This window comes from Strix aluco, chromosome 1 (assembly GCF_031877795.1).
Source record: "Strix aluco isolate bStrAlu1 chromosome 1, bStrAlu1.hap1, whole genome shotgun sequence".
Taxonomy (NCBI): Eukaryota; Metazoa; Chordata; class Aves; order Strigiformes; family Strigidae; genus Strix; species Strix aluco.
This window is the reverse complement of record NC_133931.1, coordinates 68,318,344-68,332,290: the sequence shown is the minus strand read 5'-3', so window position 1 is coordinate 68,332,290 and position 13,947 is coordinate 68,318,344. Positions and strand designations below refer to the sequence as shown.

At 36.0% G+C, this 13,947-nt stretch overlaps 1 protein-coding gene across 3 annotated transcripts in view; it reads left to right on the top strand.

Moving 5' to 3' along the window:
- The window catches only part of GABBR2 (gamma-aminobutyric acid type B receptor subunit 2), a 489,241-nt gene that overhangs the window by 231,723 nt on the left and 243,571 nt on the right, over positions 1-13,947 (top strand). For all 3 annotated transcript variants that reach the window (XM_074824225.1, XM_074824235.1, XM_074824243.1), the window contains 3 exons: positions 726-791; positions 6,967-7,158; positions 8,282-8,518. In XM_074824225.1, the coding sequence (XP_074680326.1) occupies positions 726-791; positions 6,967-7,158; positions 8,282-8,518 (495 nt within the window). The remainder of the gene's footprint in view (positions 1-725; positions 792-6,966; positions 7,159-8,281; positions 8,519-13,947) is intronic.

Here is a 13,947-nt window from a genome sequence, read left to right as displayed (position 1 = left end):
TCTGTTCTGTGTTTTGTAATGTTAGCAGCAATTTTCACATGAGAAAAAAGCTAGCCCTGTTCCTGAAGAAATATTTTCCTGCATATGCTTCTGAATTTAGGAATATTTTCTTAATATGTTTCTAAGTATGAAAGTAAAATTATCTCTTTGACTTCAGTCATAGATTCTTCAAGTGTTGATTTTTTTTTTTAATGTGTGGAGGTGGCAGGGAGGAGGAAAGGAGGGATTGACAATGTGTTATAGTGACTGTAGAGAAGATGTTGTATGAGCGAAACCTTTAAAAACTACTAAATCAGGCGTAATATCAAGGCTTTTTATCTTACAAATCTCAGTCTCTCCACTTTACAGCATTAGTTCATGTAAGCAGTGAAAAGCATATATTTTCAACTGGTTTTAATATGCAAAATTTTAAAAGAAATCTTGCAAAGGGTCAAAAGAATATTTGACATTGTAGTGTTATTGAATAGTAATATTTGACAAGATAAACATTACAGTTTTCTTCTCGTTAGTGCTATTGTTTAATCATTTTCTTCAAACACCTCAGCTGCTCTCTCTTGCAGTATTTCAAGTTCTTGAACTTATAGAAAATTAAATAGTTCTAACTTAATTTTGCTGTCTGCAGCTGTAATCCGTGCTAACTCTACACGATTTGAATGGCCAACTGAAGTGGTTTCTGGAAAGGCTGTGACTGTATTTAACTGCCACGTATTTTATTCAATCTGCAGGGTAATGATGTTCGGATTATCCTTGGCCAGTTTGATGAGGAAATGGCTGTGAAAGTTTTCTGCTGTGTAAGTAAATTTATTTAATTGCATATCAGAATAAAGAATGTGTTACATTTGAATAAAGAATGTGTTACATTTGAATAAAAAATAATTTGAACATAAACATTTCTTCATGGGGTTCAGCTCTGCCACGGTTTATATCCTAAAGAGAGGTTACACATGCTTAGCTCCAGTTCTCTTTCAATAGAACACTTTGTACTTGACTTCAGTGGAATTTAGTCATGGACTGCATGGTTAGCTGCTTCTTATTGCTTTCCTGTATTGGAATTAAATGCCAAATGCTTGAGCATTTCTCTTCATGTCAGATCCAGGGAAACACTTGTGTATGTAGCAGCAGATACAGAGAACGGCAAGATTTGAATCTTGTCCAAGAGTTGTGTTCTGGTGGTAATGTCTGTGTGTATGTCATTTTGCATGTTTTTCTTTGAAAGAATAAGAAATTCAAGCAGTTCCTATACATGCCAACTAAGCAACCCTAATAATTTTTGCTGCTCAAAATGTTGCTAATTGTACAGTTGTCATTCACTTCTGACTGCTGTACGTTTTACATGTTTTATATGAAAGCAATTATTAGTTTGTAAAAAATAAAGTTTTTTGAATTAAAAGAAATGTACTAAGACCAGCATAAATAAAATTCCCTATCCTCACTACTTGTTTGTGTGTGTGAATGTGCTGCAAACATGCACAGTGTGATTGCCACTGAAAGTAGCAGGATTAAAATGTGGATCTTTATTTGTACCTGCTCAAAAAAAAAAAAAAAAATCCCAAACAGGCAGATTTTAGTGGCCTAAATTTTGCACTGGTATGGAATTCTTAGTCTAAATAACCAGATTAATTCTGTATGAGCCAAGAATACAATTAACATAACGGAAAAGCATTTTTAGTGTTCACCTAGAGAGAAAGTTACCTATTCAAGCAAATAAAGGAAGGGCAGAAGTTCAAAATCTGAGTGCTACATGTGCCTCCGACACATGTTGGCTCATACTCAGCAGCTGTCCTAGTTGCTGGTAAAATTTGGAAAATGGATTGTAGAGTACATTTGGAAGGAACAAAATCTATTTGCATCCAAAAGGAAATGGAAAGTGTTATTTTCTTTTTCATTCTTCTCATCTCTGATAGGTCTTTGTATGTAGATGTTTTTGTTCTGGCATTTAAATTGGATTCACAGAGATAACCTCCCATTTTTCTATTCCTGGAAGAAAGAATGGTCCTTCTGCAGCCCAGTTCCTCTTCTGATCTCTTGTGTTTGGGCTGCAATTCCCCAGCTGAGAGGTCCTGGTCAGTGTCTTCCAACCCAATGCTAGACAAGAGATTGGCCTCGCTTATGCCACTGCTCTTAGTATCTAGGTGCCTTCCTCGGCAGTTCTTTTCCACGTCCGTGGGCATGTCAGGCCACTGAAGAAATCCTAGAAGTCCTCAGAGGGGGGCAGGGTGTCCTCTTGTCCACACTTCTCTAGTCTGAAGGATTTCAGGTGGGGGATGTCTCTTTTACATGAATACCCACTGCAGCTTTCTGCAGCAATGGTTTGGTACTACCACGGGAAGGGTGTAACTTAGAGTGGTTTGAAGAGTGATGGCTGCTTCTAAAGTACATTAGTGTAAAAAAATAATAAGGTGGATTTTTCTGGAGCCTGGAGAAATCTGAGAGGTCATGTATTTAAGCTTATATAAATCTATTTATATGAGAGTTTCAGCAGGAGACTGAATGAAGGAGAGGGCAGTTCAAAGTAGGTCATTTATATATTAATGCACTACAATATGTCAGCAAGCTTGTTAGTAGTCATAAAATATATTGTGGACTCATGGACTCCTACAGCTATGTGTCTAAGAACACAATAATTTAGATATGTCAAGTTTTTTAACCCACTTCCTCAGGTGTATCTTCAGACAGGTTTCACTTGTGATTCCCTGATGTCAGCCAAAGGTTTTGAGTTTATTAAAGGAAGGTGCTATTGTACTAGCGTGAGATTATTTTTTTTTTCTGATTGTGGTTATAACCGGAATATTATTTGCAAATGATTTATGTAGGTGGGAAAATCTTTAAAGTCTGCCTCAGTTTTCTGTCTGGATTCAACAATCATATGCTATGAGGTTTCCTCAGGACATCCATTGTTGTTTATGTAGAATCATAGAATCATTTCAGTTGGAAAAGACCTTTAAGATCATTGAGTCTAACTGTAAACCTAACACTGCCAAGTCCCACTGAACCATGTCCCTAAAGTGCCACATCTACACATCTGTTAAATACCTCCAGGGGTGGTGACTCAACCACTTCCCTGGGCAGCCTGTTCCAGTGCTTGACAACCCTTTTGGTGAAGAAATTTTTCCTAATATCCAATCTAAACCTCCCCTGGTGCAGCTTGAGGCCATTTCCTCTCGTCCTATCACTTGTTACTTGGGAAAAGAGACTGACACCCATCTCACTACAACCTTCTTTCAGGTAATTGTAGAGAGCGATAAGGTCTCCCCTCAGCCTCCTTTTCTCCAGACTAAACAACGCCAGTTCCCTCAGCCACTCCTCATAAGACTTGTTCTCTAGACTTCACCAACTTCATTGCTCTTCCTTGGACACAATATGCTCATTTTCATTTTGCTTGACTATCTCCTGCACTTTCCTCCTGAACACACACACAAAAACGATGCAGAGAACATAACACAAAGATAAATGGACTAAAAGAAAGTCTAATTCAGTGGCAAACTTTAAAAACATGACAGGACTAATTCAAGCCAAAGTGAATGTTAGCAGGTGTTTCCTATGATGTTTTAAATAAGCGTAGCTATTCATTTAACACTGGTGTCAACAACAGTTAGCAATTTTAATTCCATGGGAAATCATAGCTTTCTAATGTTGTTTTCACCTTGGTGCAATGAATGTGATATTTTTCATGGAATGGAAATCAGGGTATTTTTCTCAAAACTTAACACTTCAACAATCAAAATGGTCAACCGTGTTGGATAGACATAATATTTTTTTCACTTGAAATTGGTTTAACATGAAATTGCATCTTCCCAACAAAAACTTCAGTTCATCAGAAAATTTTAATTTAAGAAAAATTGTTAGTGGGAATTTTTCCAACATATTATCTTTAAACCGTAGAAAGAATGCAGTATAGCCATGCACACCTCCAGACTGACACCTAGCTGATACAATTATCTGTCTGAAGACAATTAAAGAAGATGACTATTACACATAGGTCACTGCATGAGCTTTAGGTGACTCTTTTAGTAAACATTTAATAATAACTAAAGCCAGGCTTAATCAGCATGGTTGCTACAAAAGAACTGGACTCTCTTCTTCTTGAGCTGATAAGAGTTTTACTGCTGAGTCTCTGTTTTGGAATTAAAGGCACTATTGATTTTTAATGAGAAACAGATGGAGGTTCCTTACAATTCAGAAGTCTGCAGGCATTCTTGTAAGGGTGGGGTATAGGATCTGTCCATGCTGACATGATGGAAAGATGATGAAAAGTCAATGGGGGTAAGGTTTTGCAGGCCCATTTACACAAGCTGCCAGTAACTGTTTGCTACACATAAAAAGATCTCTTACAGAAATTTTTTTTTGTTGTAAATAAGCATCTCTTTATGGATTCAAACAAGAATGAAAAGTTAAAAACAAAAAAAATTCAGTCTCACAAGGGCAAAAAATGTCCATGACAGTTTCCTGGCTGCTTGACAGCAACTCAGGGCTTTGCAACTTAGATAGGGCATGCAGGAAAGATTAGGGAAGACATATGACTACTTTATGCTGTTCTGATGGTACAAAGCACTTGTAAACTTTCTTTGACTTGCTCTTGTGCACCATTAAATCTTCCCCTTAGAAACCAAAACCTGTAAGTGATCTGTATGCATTCAAACAGTTCAAGAAAGATCCATGTATTTCAAGGAAATGTTTCTTTTAAGCATCAAAATAACCTCCATTTAGCAGAAACAACAGGGAAGAAATGGTGACAAAAAGCATTTTTTTGAAATAAGTCTTCTGGAACCCAAACACTGAAATGCCTGAACATTAAAAACTTGTGCTGTCACTAGAAAAATTACTGCATAGTCATGGTGCTCAGATTTGGAGGAACTGATTTTGTTCCTTCTTTTGCCTTCACCAGACTAACCTTCAAGCGCTACCATTCCACTAAGTCTCAAATGAAGAGCTACCAGCTCTTAAAGTGTTTGTTGGTTGGGGTTTTTTTAACCAAATTCTTGCAGGAATGTGAAAGTTTTAGTGCAACCTTGTTGGGAATGATCCCTTGTTTCCAGGATGGAATTTCTGGCTATTTTAAAACTTTTGATTTTCAGCTCATATCCCAGGACATTTACAGATTATGCAGGAAACAGGCTCACATGCTTATGTAAACAGAAAATTTCCAACAGCTCCAATTTCAGAATAGTTCACAGCCAATACTTTCTTGCAACACACAATTTGATACTTTAATCTGTATAGAGCAGGAGAAGCTACAGAAGATTGTCCTTCTCTAAAAGCACTGTTCGGTGTCACTTTGTGTCCTCAATGATTTGAAAACTGTCAAATAAAAGACACTATATCACTGAAAGATCTTGAATGACCTAACTGTGCAATGGAAAATCTTTTAGACATCATGAAGTATTGCAGGAGGGGATTGCTGTTTTCCTCGCAGGTGGACCTGGGATGTAGTGTTTCCACAGCTTTAGTAGCAGTGGAGATGGGCAGGAGGGCAAAAGCAGATGCATTCCTGGAAGGGTAGAATTAATGAGCAAGGGAAGGACAACAAAATTTATGTGGATTGTGGAATAAGTCAGATATAAGGTGCAAGACAGTGGGTTTCAGACAGGAGCACTTTCAAGCAGTTTTATATACAAATGCATGAAATTTGATTTTGGCTGAACAAAAGCTCCTGTAACCAGGGGGCAAACAAAGCTGGTTTGTGCACAATACATGTATGAACTGAGTTGGCACCATTATAATAGCCTTCACAGATTTTAATTTGGGTATTAACATATTTAAGAGGCTGTCCTATTTCGTAGTTTTTGCTATTCATCTTTTTTATCTGATAGGCTTTTGGTATGATCTTTGGGATGCTTTTCAAAACAGTTATGTTCTGAATGACTAACATGTCCTGTTTGCATTCTCATAATTTCCTCCTCCTGTAACATTTTCTGTGAAGATGTAGCAGTTTTCCAGTTAAGAGCTCTAAGGTTGCACTGTGTATGTCTAAAAACTGGAACTTTTATCTTAATGTCTTGTATCTCCAGTATTGCTTATATTAGGAGCCAAAGAAGCATGAAACCTGCTGTTTTGAAATGGAGTCTGACTGAAATGTCAAAGGAAAATATCTAGTTACAAAACAGTGAGAGAAACATGTGAGATAAAATTTGCTAATTTTATCCTAGAACACTCTTCACAATGGAATAGAATATCTTTTGTGAATAGATCAGCACAACAGTATATGTGCCTGACTAATAAAGTATTTCTGTTTCCTGTTATATATATCTGCTATGTATTGAAAGGAGATAACCATCATCTCAGTGTCTTGGAGTACAGTGGGCTGTATTTAGTATTCAAACAATATAGACTTTCACCTGAAGAAATTTCTTGCTGAAAAAAATCACTGAGATTTGCATGTTTTATCAATTTACTATTGCTTGATGCTCCTCAGAAGAAACTGCTTAAAGTCCCTGTGGTCTCCATTTTAGCACAGTCACGTGATTCATATTTGCAACGTTGTGATTTGATGGTGCCTAGGATCCAACTTTTCTTGTTTAACCTTATCCTGGTTTATGTGGTCTTTAGGATATTAGGATGATACTAACTTAGTTTAAAGGTGGTAGCATGGTGGTCCTACCACTCATGTATTATGGAGAATTTTCTATGCACATTCTGTGCCTTCTGCCAGTGTTCCTCTTCATCTCCCCTGGTTTTAGAATCCAGTATTTTATTTTTCTGGTTTTGAATAAATGGTCTATTGAAAGCAAAATAGGTTTTAGTAAATTCTCTTCTTGTGATCTGAATTTTAAAGACAGGAATCTTCAAGAAAGGAGTCTTCATTATTAGCAAATAATTATTGTAAATGGTTCAAAATACTCGTATATCCTTTAAATACACCATAATTTCATTAATAATGGAAAAAAACATGAATAGAAAACAATTACTTTTATGTTCAATATGTCTATTACAATGTCTATTAGCTTTTCTATTGTTCTTTCTTTGTAGGCTTATGATGAAGAAATGTATGGCAGCAAATATCAGTGGATTATTCCAGGGTGGTATGAGAATCTTTGGTGGGAATCCTGGATTAATTCCTCACAATGTCTCAGCAAAAATCTTCTTGCAGCCATGGAAGGTTACATTGGAGTGGATTTTGAACCTCTCAGCTCAAAAATGATAAAGACCATATCAGGAAGGGTTAGTATTTTTCCTCCAACTATTTTATACCATCAGTTGTCTCATTAGTGTCTTGACACAGCAAAGCACTGAGAAAGGAGGTGAAGCTAAAGGGTTTTTCTACAAAGAGAGTTGGCAGTCATCATGTTAGTCTCATCTTCCCACTGTTTTGCAATTTTAAAATATTTAGAATTCAATTCCAATTCTCTACGGGGTAAGGAAGCAGTAGAGTCCCTTACCTCAAATATGTCCTCTTCCCCCTGTATGAACATTGCAGTTAAATGTACAGTAAAGCTTGAATTGTAGTCTGCAGTATCATGTGCTGTGTCATGGCAAGTTACATAGCTGAGCACAGAAACAGAAAACTTTTATGTTTAAACCTAATCCCGCTACCAGCTAATTTCACTGGTGAGTTGTGCTTCTCAGAACTAGTGGGTGGGGGTAGGGCTTGTTTTAAATATGTAAATGTGTGGTATTTCCATAAAGTGCATAACATTTTATCACAGAACAAATTCATGCAAGCTCTGGCCAATGAATAAACAAGCCTGATTTTGCTGCTTTTCATCTTTTTTTCATCTGTCTTTCATGCCTTGCTGAGCAAGCACAAAAGACAACAAAAAGACAACTCATCATAAGATAGCACACCATAAAGAACATAGTAAACTTGTAAAACATAGACAAATTGCCACTGAGATGATTTGATATTAAGCAAGTAGTTGCTCAAGTAAGGGTTATTTGATTTGCATTATCCTATAAAGTGAAATCAGACCACTAATTTACAAGGATACAGACTTATTCTCTGTTCCAGTATTATGGCTCACCAATATGCTGGTAACTTTGGTTGAACTGAAGCCTTTTGTGCAAAAGTAAAATAAAGCAAGTTGTCCTTCATACAAAGAAGCAGAACAACTGCTTTTCAGTCTCTCTGTCTCCTAGATCTCTCTTCCAGTCTCACCATCAGTCTTGTAAGTCAGGCAGCACATATTGTTGGAATTTTAGTCTCTTTCTTAGTTTTTGTTTTGGTGGCCTTTTCTATATTAGTCACACATGTCTCTAAACTGGCGGGTGCAGTTTGAGGTTAGGTTTGGATGCAACTTTAAAATGTGAAGTATCGAAGTAAAACTCAAGTTTTTCTCCACTGCAGACTCCACAGCAGTATGAAAAGGAATACAATGCTAAGCGTGGTGATGGGCAATCCAGCAAATTTCATGGTTATGCCTATGATGGAATATGGGTGATTGCTAAGACCCTGCAGCGGGCAATGAAGTATCTGAATGCCACCAACAAGCACCAAAAGATTGAAGATTTTAACTACACAAATCACAAACTTGGCAAAATATTTCTGGATGCTATGAATGAAACCAACTTCTTTGGAGTAACGGTAAGTCCTAAACAGATACTTGTGGGGTGGAGGAGGCTTGTGATTTTATGTCAGTAGCTGAAGCAAGAATTACATTTTAAATATTCTTGAAAAAGAAACACAGTTGTGTATTTCTTATACCTTCAGAGCTTCCACAGTTCTACTTTACCTTAAAAATTAACATTGTTGCCTTGAGACTCTTGCACATTATCTGTCTTCTGATGCTAAGTGATGACATTGTATAGTTCCTATTCTTAAGCATAGATGTCATCTTAATTAACAACTCAGAGTGGTCTCAAGGGAACCACAAGTGTTGCAAGCTGCAGTGACCTTTTAAGTGACTGTTTTAGCAGTTGAGGAGTAGATGGAATGTGATCTGAAAATACCTCCTATTCCCCTCCATCATTTATTTTTCGTAATAGTTATGGTACAGTAATGTCTACAACTCCTGTGCCATGCATCCTAGATATTCTTACAACATACTTCAGCTGCCATTTAAGCTTACTTATCATTTGTATTTTTTCACAGTCAAGTTCAAAACACGTTGACTATGACTTAAGAAGAACTGGTCACATATACTAATTACCTCATTCTGTTTTCAATCGTACCATTGCAAATTCATAGTAAATTTTTTCTTATTGACATTGCTTCTAGTTTTTAGCAGAGTAAAATGGGCAATAAAAGTGTGGCCCTAAAACTTGTCAATATTTGAGGCAATGTAAGTCAGAAGTTAATGGCACATATGTATTCAGGAGTCTGCAGAGCTGTACTCCTTCACCAAGAGAGATGAACAGACTCCATTTCAGGGAGAATGGTCTTCACAGTTTCCAATAGCAGCAAACAAGGAACCTACTGGAACATGCTTCATTGAGCAGTGTACTTGGGCTGCAACATAGCTAGATAAGGAAATCAGAGTTTTGAAGAAATTTATGTTTCGACAGTGCACAAAGAGTGCTTTTAGGCACCTCCTTGCAGCGAGAGCATGAAGAAGGTTGGCATCATTTCTGCCACTGTGCAGTGGCTTGTCAGATTCCTTCCTCATGTTAATTTAAATTGGCTTGGGTATCAGTTAACCTCAAAACATGTTGAAGTAGCAAACTAAGGTTGTCATGCATGCCACCAATTTGTTCAAGGAGGAAATGCATATGTATAGACATCATCAATGAGTGCAGGCTCAAATTTTTGGTGTCCTTGATAATTACTGAAGAAGCCCATGTTTTGTATCACAGTACAATTGAAACTAATTTAAGATTTGTAAGTAAAAGCATTCATATGGCAAGAAAATACTAGAATCTAGTTGCCATTAGAATATAATTTTTGCTTTCTGTTTTACACTGATTTTGACTGAAGGTTTCAGTAAAAGTATTGGGTACCCCATTGCATCCGCATCAGGACTGGATCTCTAATAAAACTTTCAGTCAGTAGCAGCTGTGAACCAGACTCCACAGGGACTCAGACATCTCTGTTCTGAGTTATTCCAAGTACAGTATCTCTCAATGCGGTTGAAATTGTATATTGCTATGTAGTTCCTTTCTTTTTCTTTCCCTGTCTTAGACTTTTTGCCTGCTGTCTAGTCTTGACAAATGCTTATGGTAAAATTGATAGATTTCATTAGCACTGCTTAATTTCCTTTCACTGCTCCCCCCCCCCCCCCCCCAAAAAAAAAAAACCCAAACAAACCCAAAACCTCTAAGACAAAGAAGGCTCTTTTTTATTAGTTTCAGAGACACCAGCAAAACCTCACATATGAACTGCATCCTTATAGGTAGGGAATGAATCAAAGTTTCACCAAGCATATTCAGCTATGTTTACTTACTTTATTCCCTCAGGTATAATGGTTTTTAAAGAAATTAATGCACAATTATTCACTCCATTTAGTGCTTGTCTGAGGCACTTTGTAAAATGTTTCTCTTTAAGATTGGTCTACCAAGTCATGGTGACAATGCACAGCCCAAATCTGATGTTTGCTAGGATCATACTTCCTGTTCCTATAATACATTCACAAAAACATTTCGATCAGAAAGATATGGAGAGAAGAAAATCTATAGCAGCTACACTTTCTTAGGATATAATTGGAGCAAACAATACTCGTTTTTCCAGATAGTGTGAAGGAGAAGAGTTTTATAGCAGATATTAAAAGTTTTGCATTAAAATGTTCTGAAAGTTGAAGGAATAGATTCATTCTTACCAGAAATACTTTTAAAAATTTTATTTTTCAGTCTAATAAATTGCTGTCATTTGTGAACTAATTTAAAACTTTCACTGGCACCTAAGTTTTGGGTCTTGGAGTGCCAAATTTAATTTTAATATTTTTTCCAGAAAAAGTATTTTACTATAAAATTTTTACAGTTTATTTTTAAAAACTTATTCTAAACATGAAAAGGACATTCATTTATTCTAGAGTACCTATGCCAAATATAAAATGAATTTCTGAAAAAAGACTAAGTAAAAGAAAGGACTAAATCTTTTCAATATTCAAAAACTCATCCAATGATACAGTAAAATATGTTGTTTATTAGCTAAGAGGAGAAGATAGACAAGCTGTAGACAAGAATTTTAAAATGCAACATCTATTAAGAAGAGGCGTCTTCATGCTTTCTGTGAATATGATATCAGAAATACTGTCATATCATAAAAAATGAATCCCTTTACCCAATTTTAATTTTCTTTGAAATTATTTATAGTAAACCACAAAAAATATAGTCACTGTTGAGTGGTGGTTTTTGTAGAATTTTTTAAACAATTTTGAAAAGTCTTGCTGGGAGTCAAGTGTGCTAGTTCCTGATTACGCAGAATGTCATTCTTTCAGTTTTCTGTTCTTTTTTCTGATGTTTTTTTTTCTTAGGAGACAACATTTAGAAAACAGTTTAGGCTATTGTCCAAAGACTTGACAGGGCTAATCCTCTTTTTGTGCATCAGAAACTCAGGACATAGATGTTACTTATTCTAATTATACTGTCAGAAATCTATTAGGAGGAAAATTGTAGCTATTCCTTAAACATTCCTGAAGTTTCTGCTCATTTTCTAGATTTTTTTTTCTCTTACCAAAGTGATTTCTTCTGTTATTTTTCCTTCATGCTTACCTGATTTACAGTCATGTTGATTACCATATAATTTTCATGTATATTTTGAATATAGAGCAAGGAAGCATATACTTAATATTTTATCAGAAAACAGTAATATAGTTATCTGCTACACTTTTACAAAGGTAAAATGGATACTGTTTTACAGGTACAAAAGGACTTTGTGATGAGAAATGCAATATGAACAAACAAAAGACCTGCAGGGATGTTCCTACAGTTTTGTTAATCTCAACGTCCTAATTCTGCAGCCAGATGCCCTGAATCTGGCTGTTTTCAAATCAAGCAGGGCATTGTGTGGTTAAAATGGTCCATCTGCAATGACAAGCTTTCAGGACAGGAGTCCTTTTGATTTGGGACTAGCTTGGCTTTCATGGCATACATTTTTCTAATTCTTTGCTTATCAGAGCACTTATTTATTTTTTAATGGGAAAGTTATTGAAACAAAAAAATCTCTTAAAGGACTTCGGACAACTTTTTCAACTTTTCTTAATCCAGATAAAGCCAGTTTTATAAAGTGAATGCAACCCTGACACCCTAATGGTTTCTAAACTGCCAGATGTCTGTTTCCTTGCTAAATAGATCCCTCTCCTCAAATAGTGCACATTCTTTCTGATAACCTAAGTGTCAGAAAATGAAAGATAAGAAAAGAAGTACTCACATAATTTATTTTGACAGAGTTTAGATCTCTCTGGAGTCCCCTTATGGAGTTCGTAGAGCCACTGGAGGTAACTTAGAGTTGGAGAATCTACTGAGGTCTCTGTTGAAGTGTTACTACGTTGAATCAGTACAGAGTGATAAAGTGATGGGAAACAAAATATGTATCTGGGATATCTATATATCTGCATTTCAGTCATACAGCAGTTTATAGTACTACCTGTAACATGCCCATCATGTATGTGCGAAACTTGAAGAGAATTTTCCACTGTGCTAGAATAATTCTCCTAAAGCAAGATTGTTTGTCTAAAGGATAAAAAAAAAAATGAAGAAGAAAGGTCCAACTTTATTTTGTGTAATACTACCATAGTATAACTTGTAGGCTTGATAATTAGTGAAGAATTAGTGCTGTCTTCTCAGGACACTGAGTCATATTTAGTACATACCGAATCAAAATCTATTGAGAGAATAGAAGGATTTTGTTTTAGTAATTTTTTTCGTTTTGTTTTCTCTTTGTAAAGGCTATGGATGGTTACATCATACCTTACAACTACAGCAATGTTTATATTTGTTAGTGAAAAAATGTTGGTTATACCTGGAAAGATATTAAATACCACATTTGTTCTTGGTATGATAAAAGTTTGCATTGATTCTATGGGGTAGCCAAGTGGTGGAAAAAATGCAATGACTGTTGAGATAATTTTAAATTTATTTTTTATGCAAAACATTACATTATTTTTAAAAATGCTTTCCTCTGATTTTCTGATCACTTCACCTTTGTCACTGATGTGATGTCATGAATGTTACCATTCTCCCTGGTTTATGCCTGAAGTCCTGTAGCTGTTGCAGTAGGGTATTCTGCTGCTTGAGTTTATTGCTATTATCTGTGATTATAAATCAGGCTTCAGAATTGTTAATTTATTTCTCATCCTTATGGCCTTCTATTATTTGTGTGTAATGGAAAAAGAATTACAGTGGAGGAGAGAGAAAATGAAATACAGTGTTGTTTTTCCTTTTATCAGCCAGAGACTCTAGCACAGTAGGATAAAATTCCATCACAGTAGCTGCTGCACAATTGAAACCACAGCCATGAAATAGCTTTCATGTCTGTCCCTGGCATCCTGCATTTGAATAGATCCAGTCATGTTTCATAACTGGAAAAATGCTTACTGATATGGAGTTCATTTTGTATTTTGATGCTGATTATTTCTGAAGATTGATTTTAGCAGCTTGACTCCGCTTTCCCCAGGCTTCAGTAGCCACTGTGCTGCACAGAAAACTCAGAAATATAGGTGTTAGCATCAGAATAGGAGCAGGGAGAAAGTATTTATTTCTTGTCATCCTGAAAAAATAACATACCCTAAGACTGTTAAATTAAAGAGTATGTCAGTCTTTGGCAGAGAATCAGCTGGAATTAGGGTGGACTTCAACAGAGTGAACTTATGCTTCATATAGGGGTCTAACAAACATTTCTACAGTGGCATTGATCAGTGCAGTTAATTTTGCATGAACAGTTCTGAATTAAGCCTCCAGAGCTATTTATACCTGGAGTCAATTTTCTTTGTTGCCATGGCTGAAGTAGGGCAGATAGTAAAAGTATTGGGGGAAGGGCAGAAATTTTAATCAAGTAACTTCTTGTTAATCTAGAATAGTGCTTTAAAAGTACATTTAATTTTATAAAGGTGGTGGATGGGTAGAACTTCAGTGTGTAGT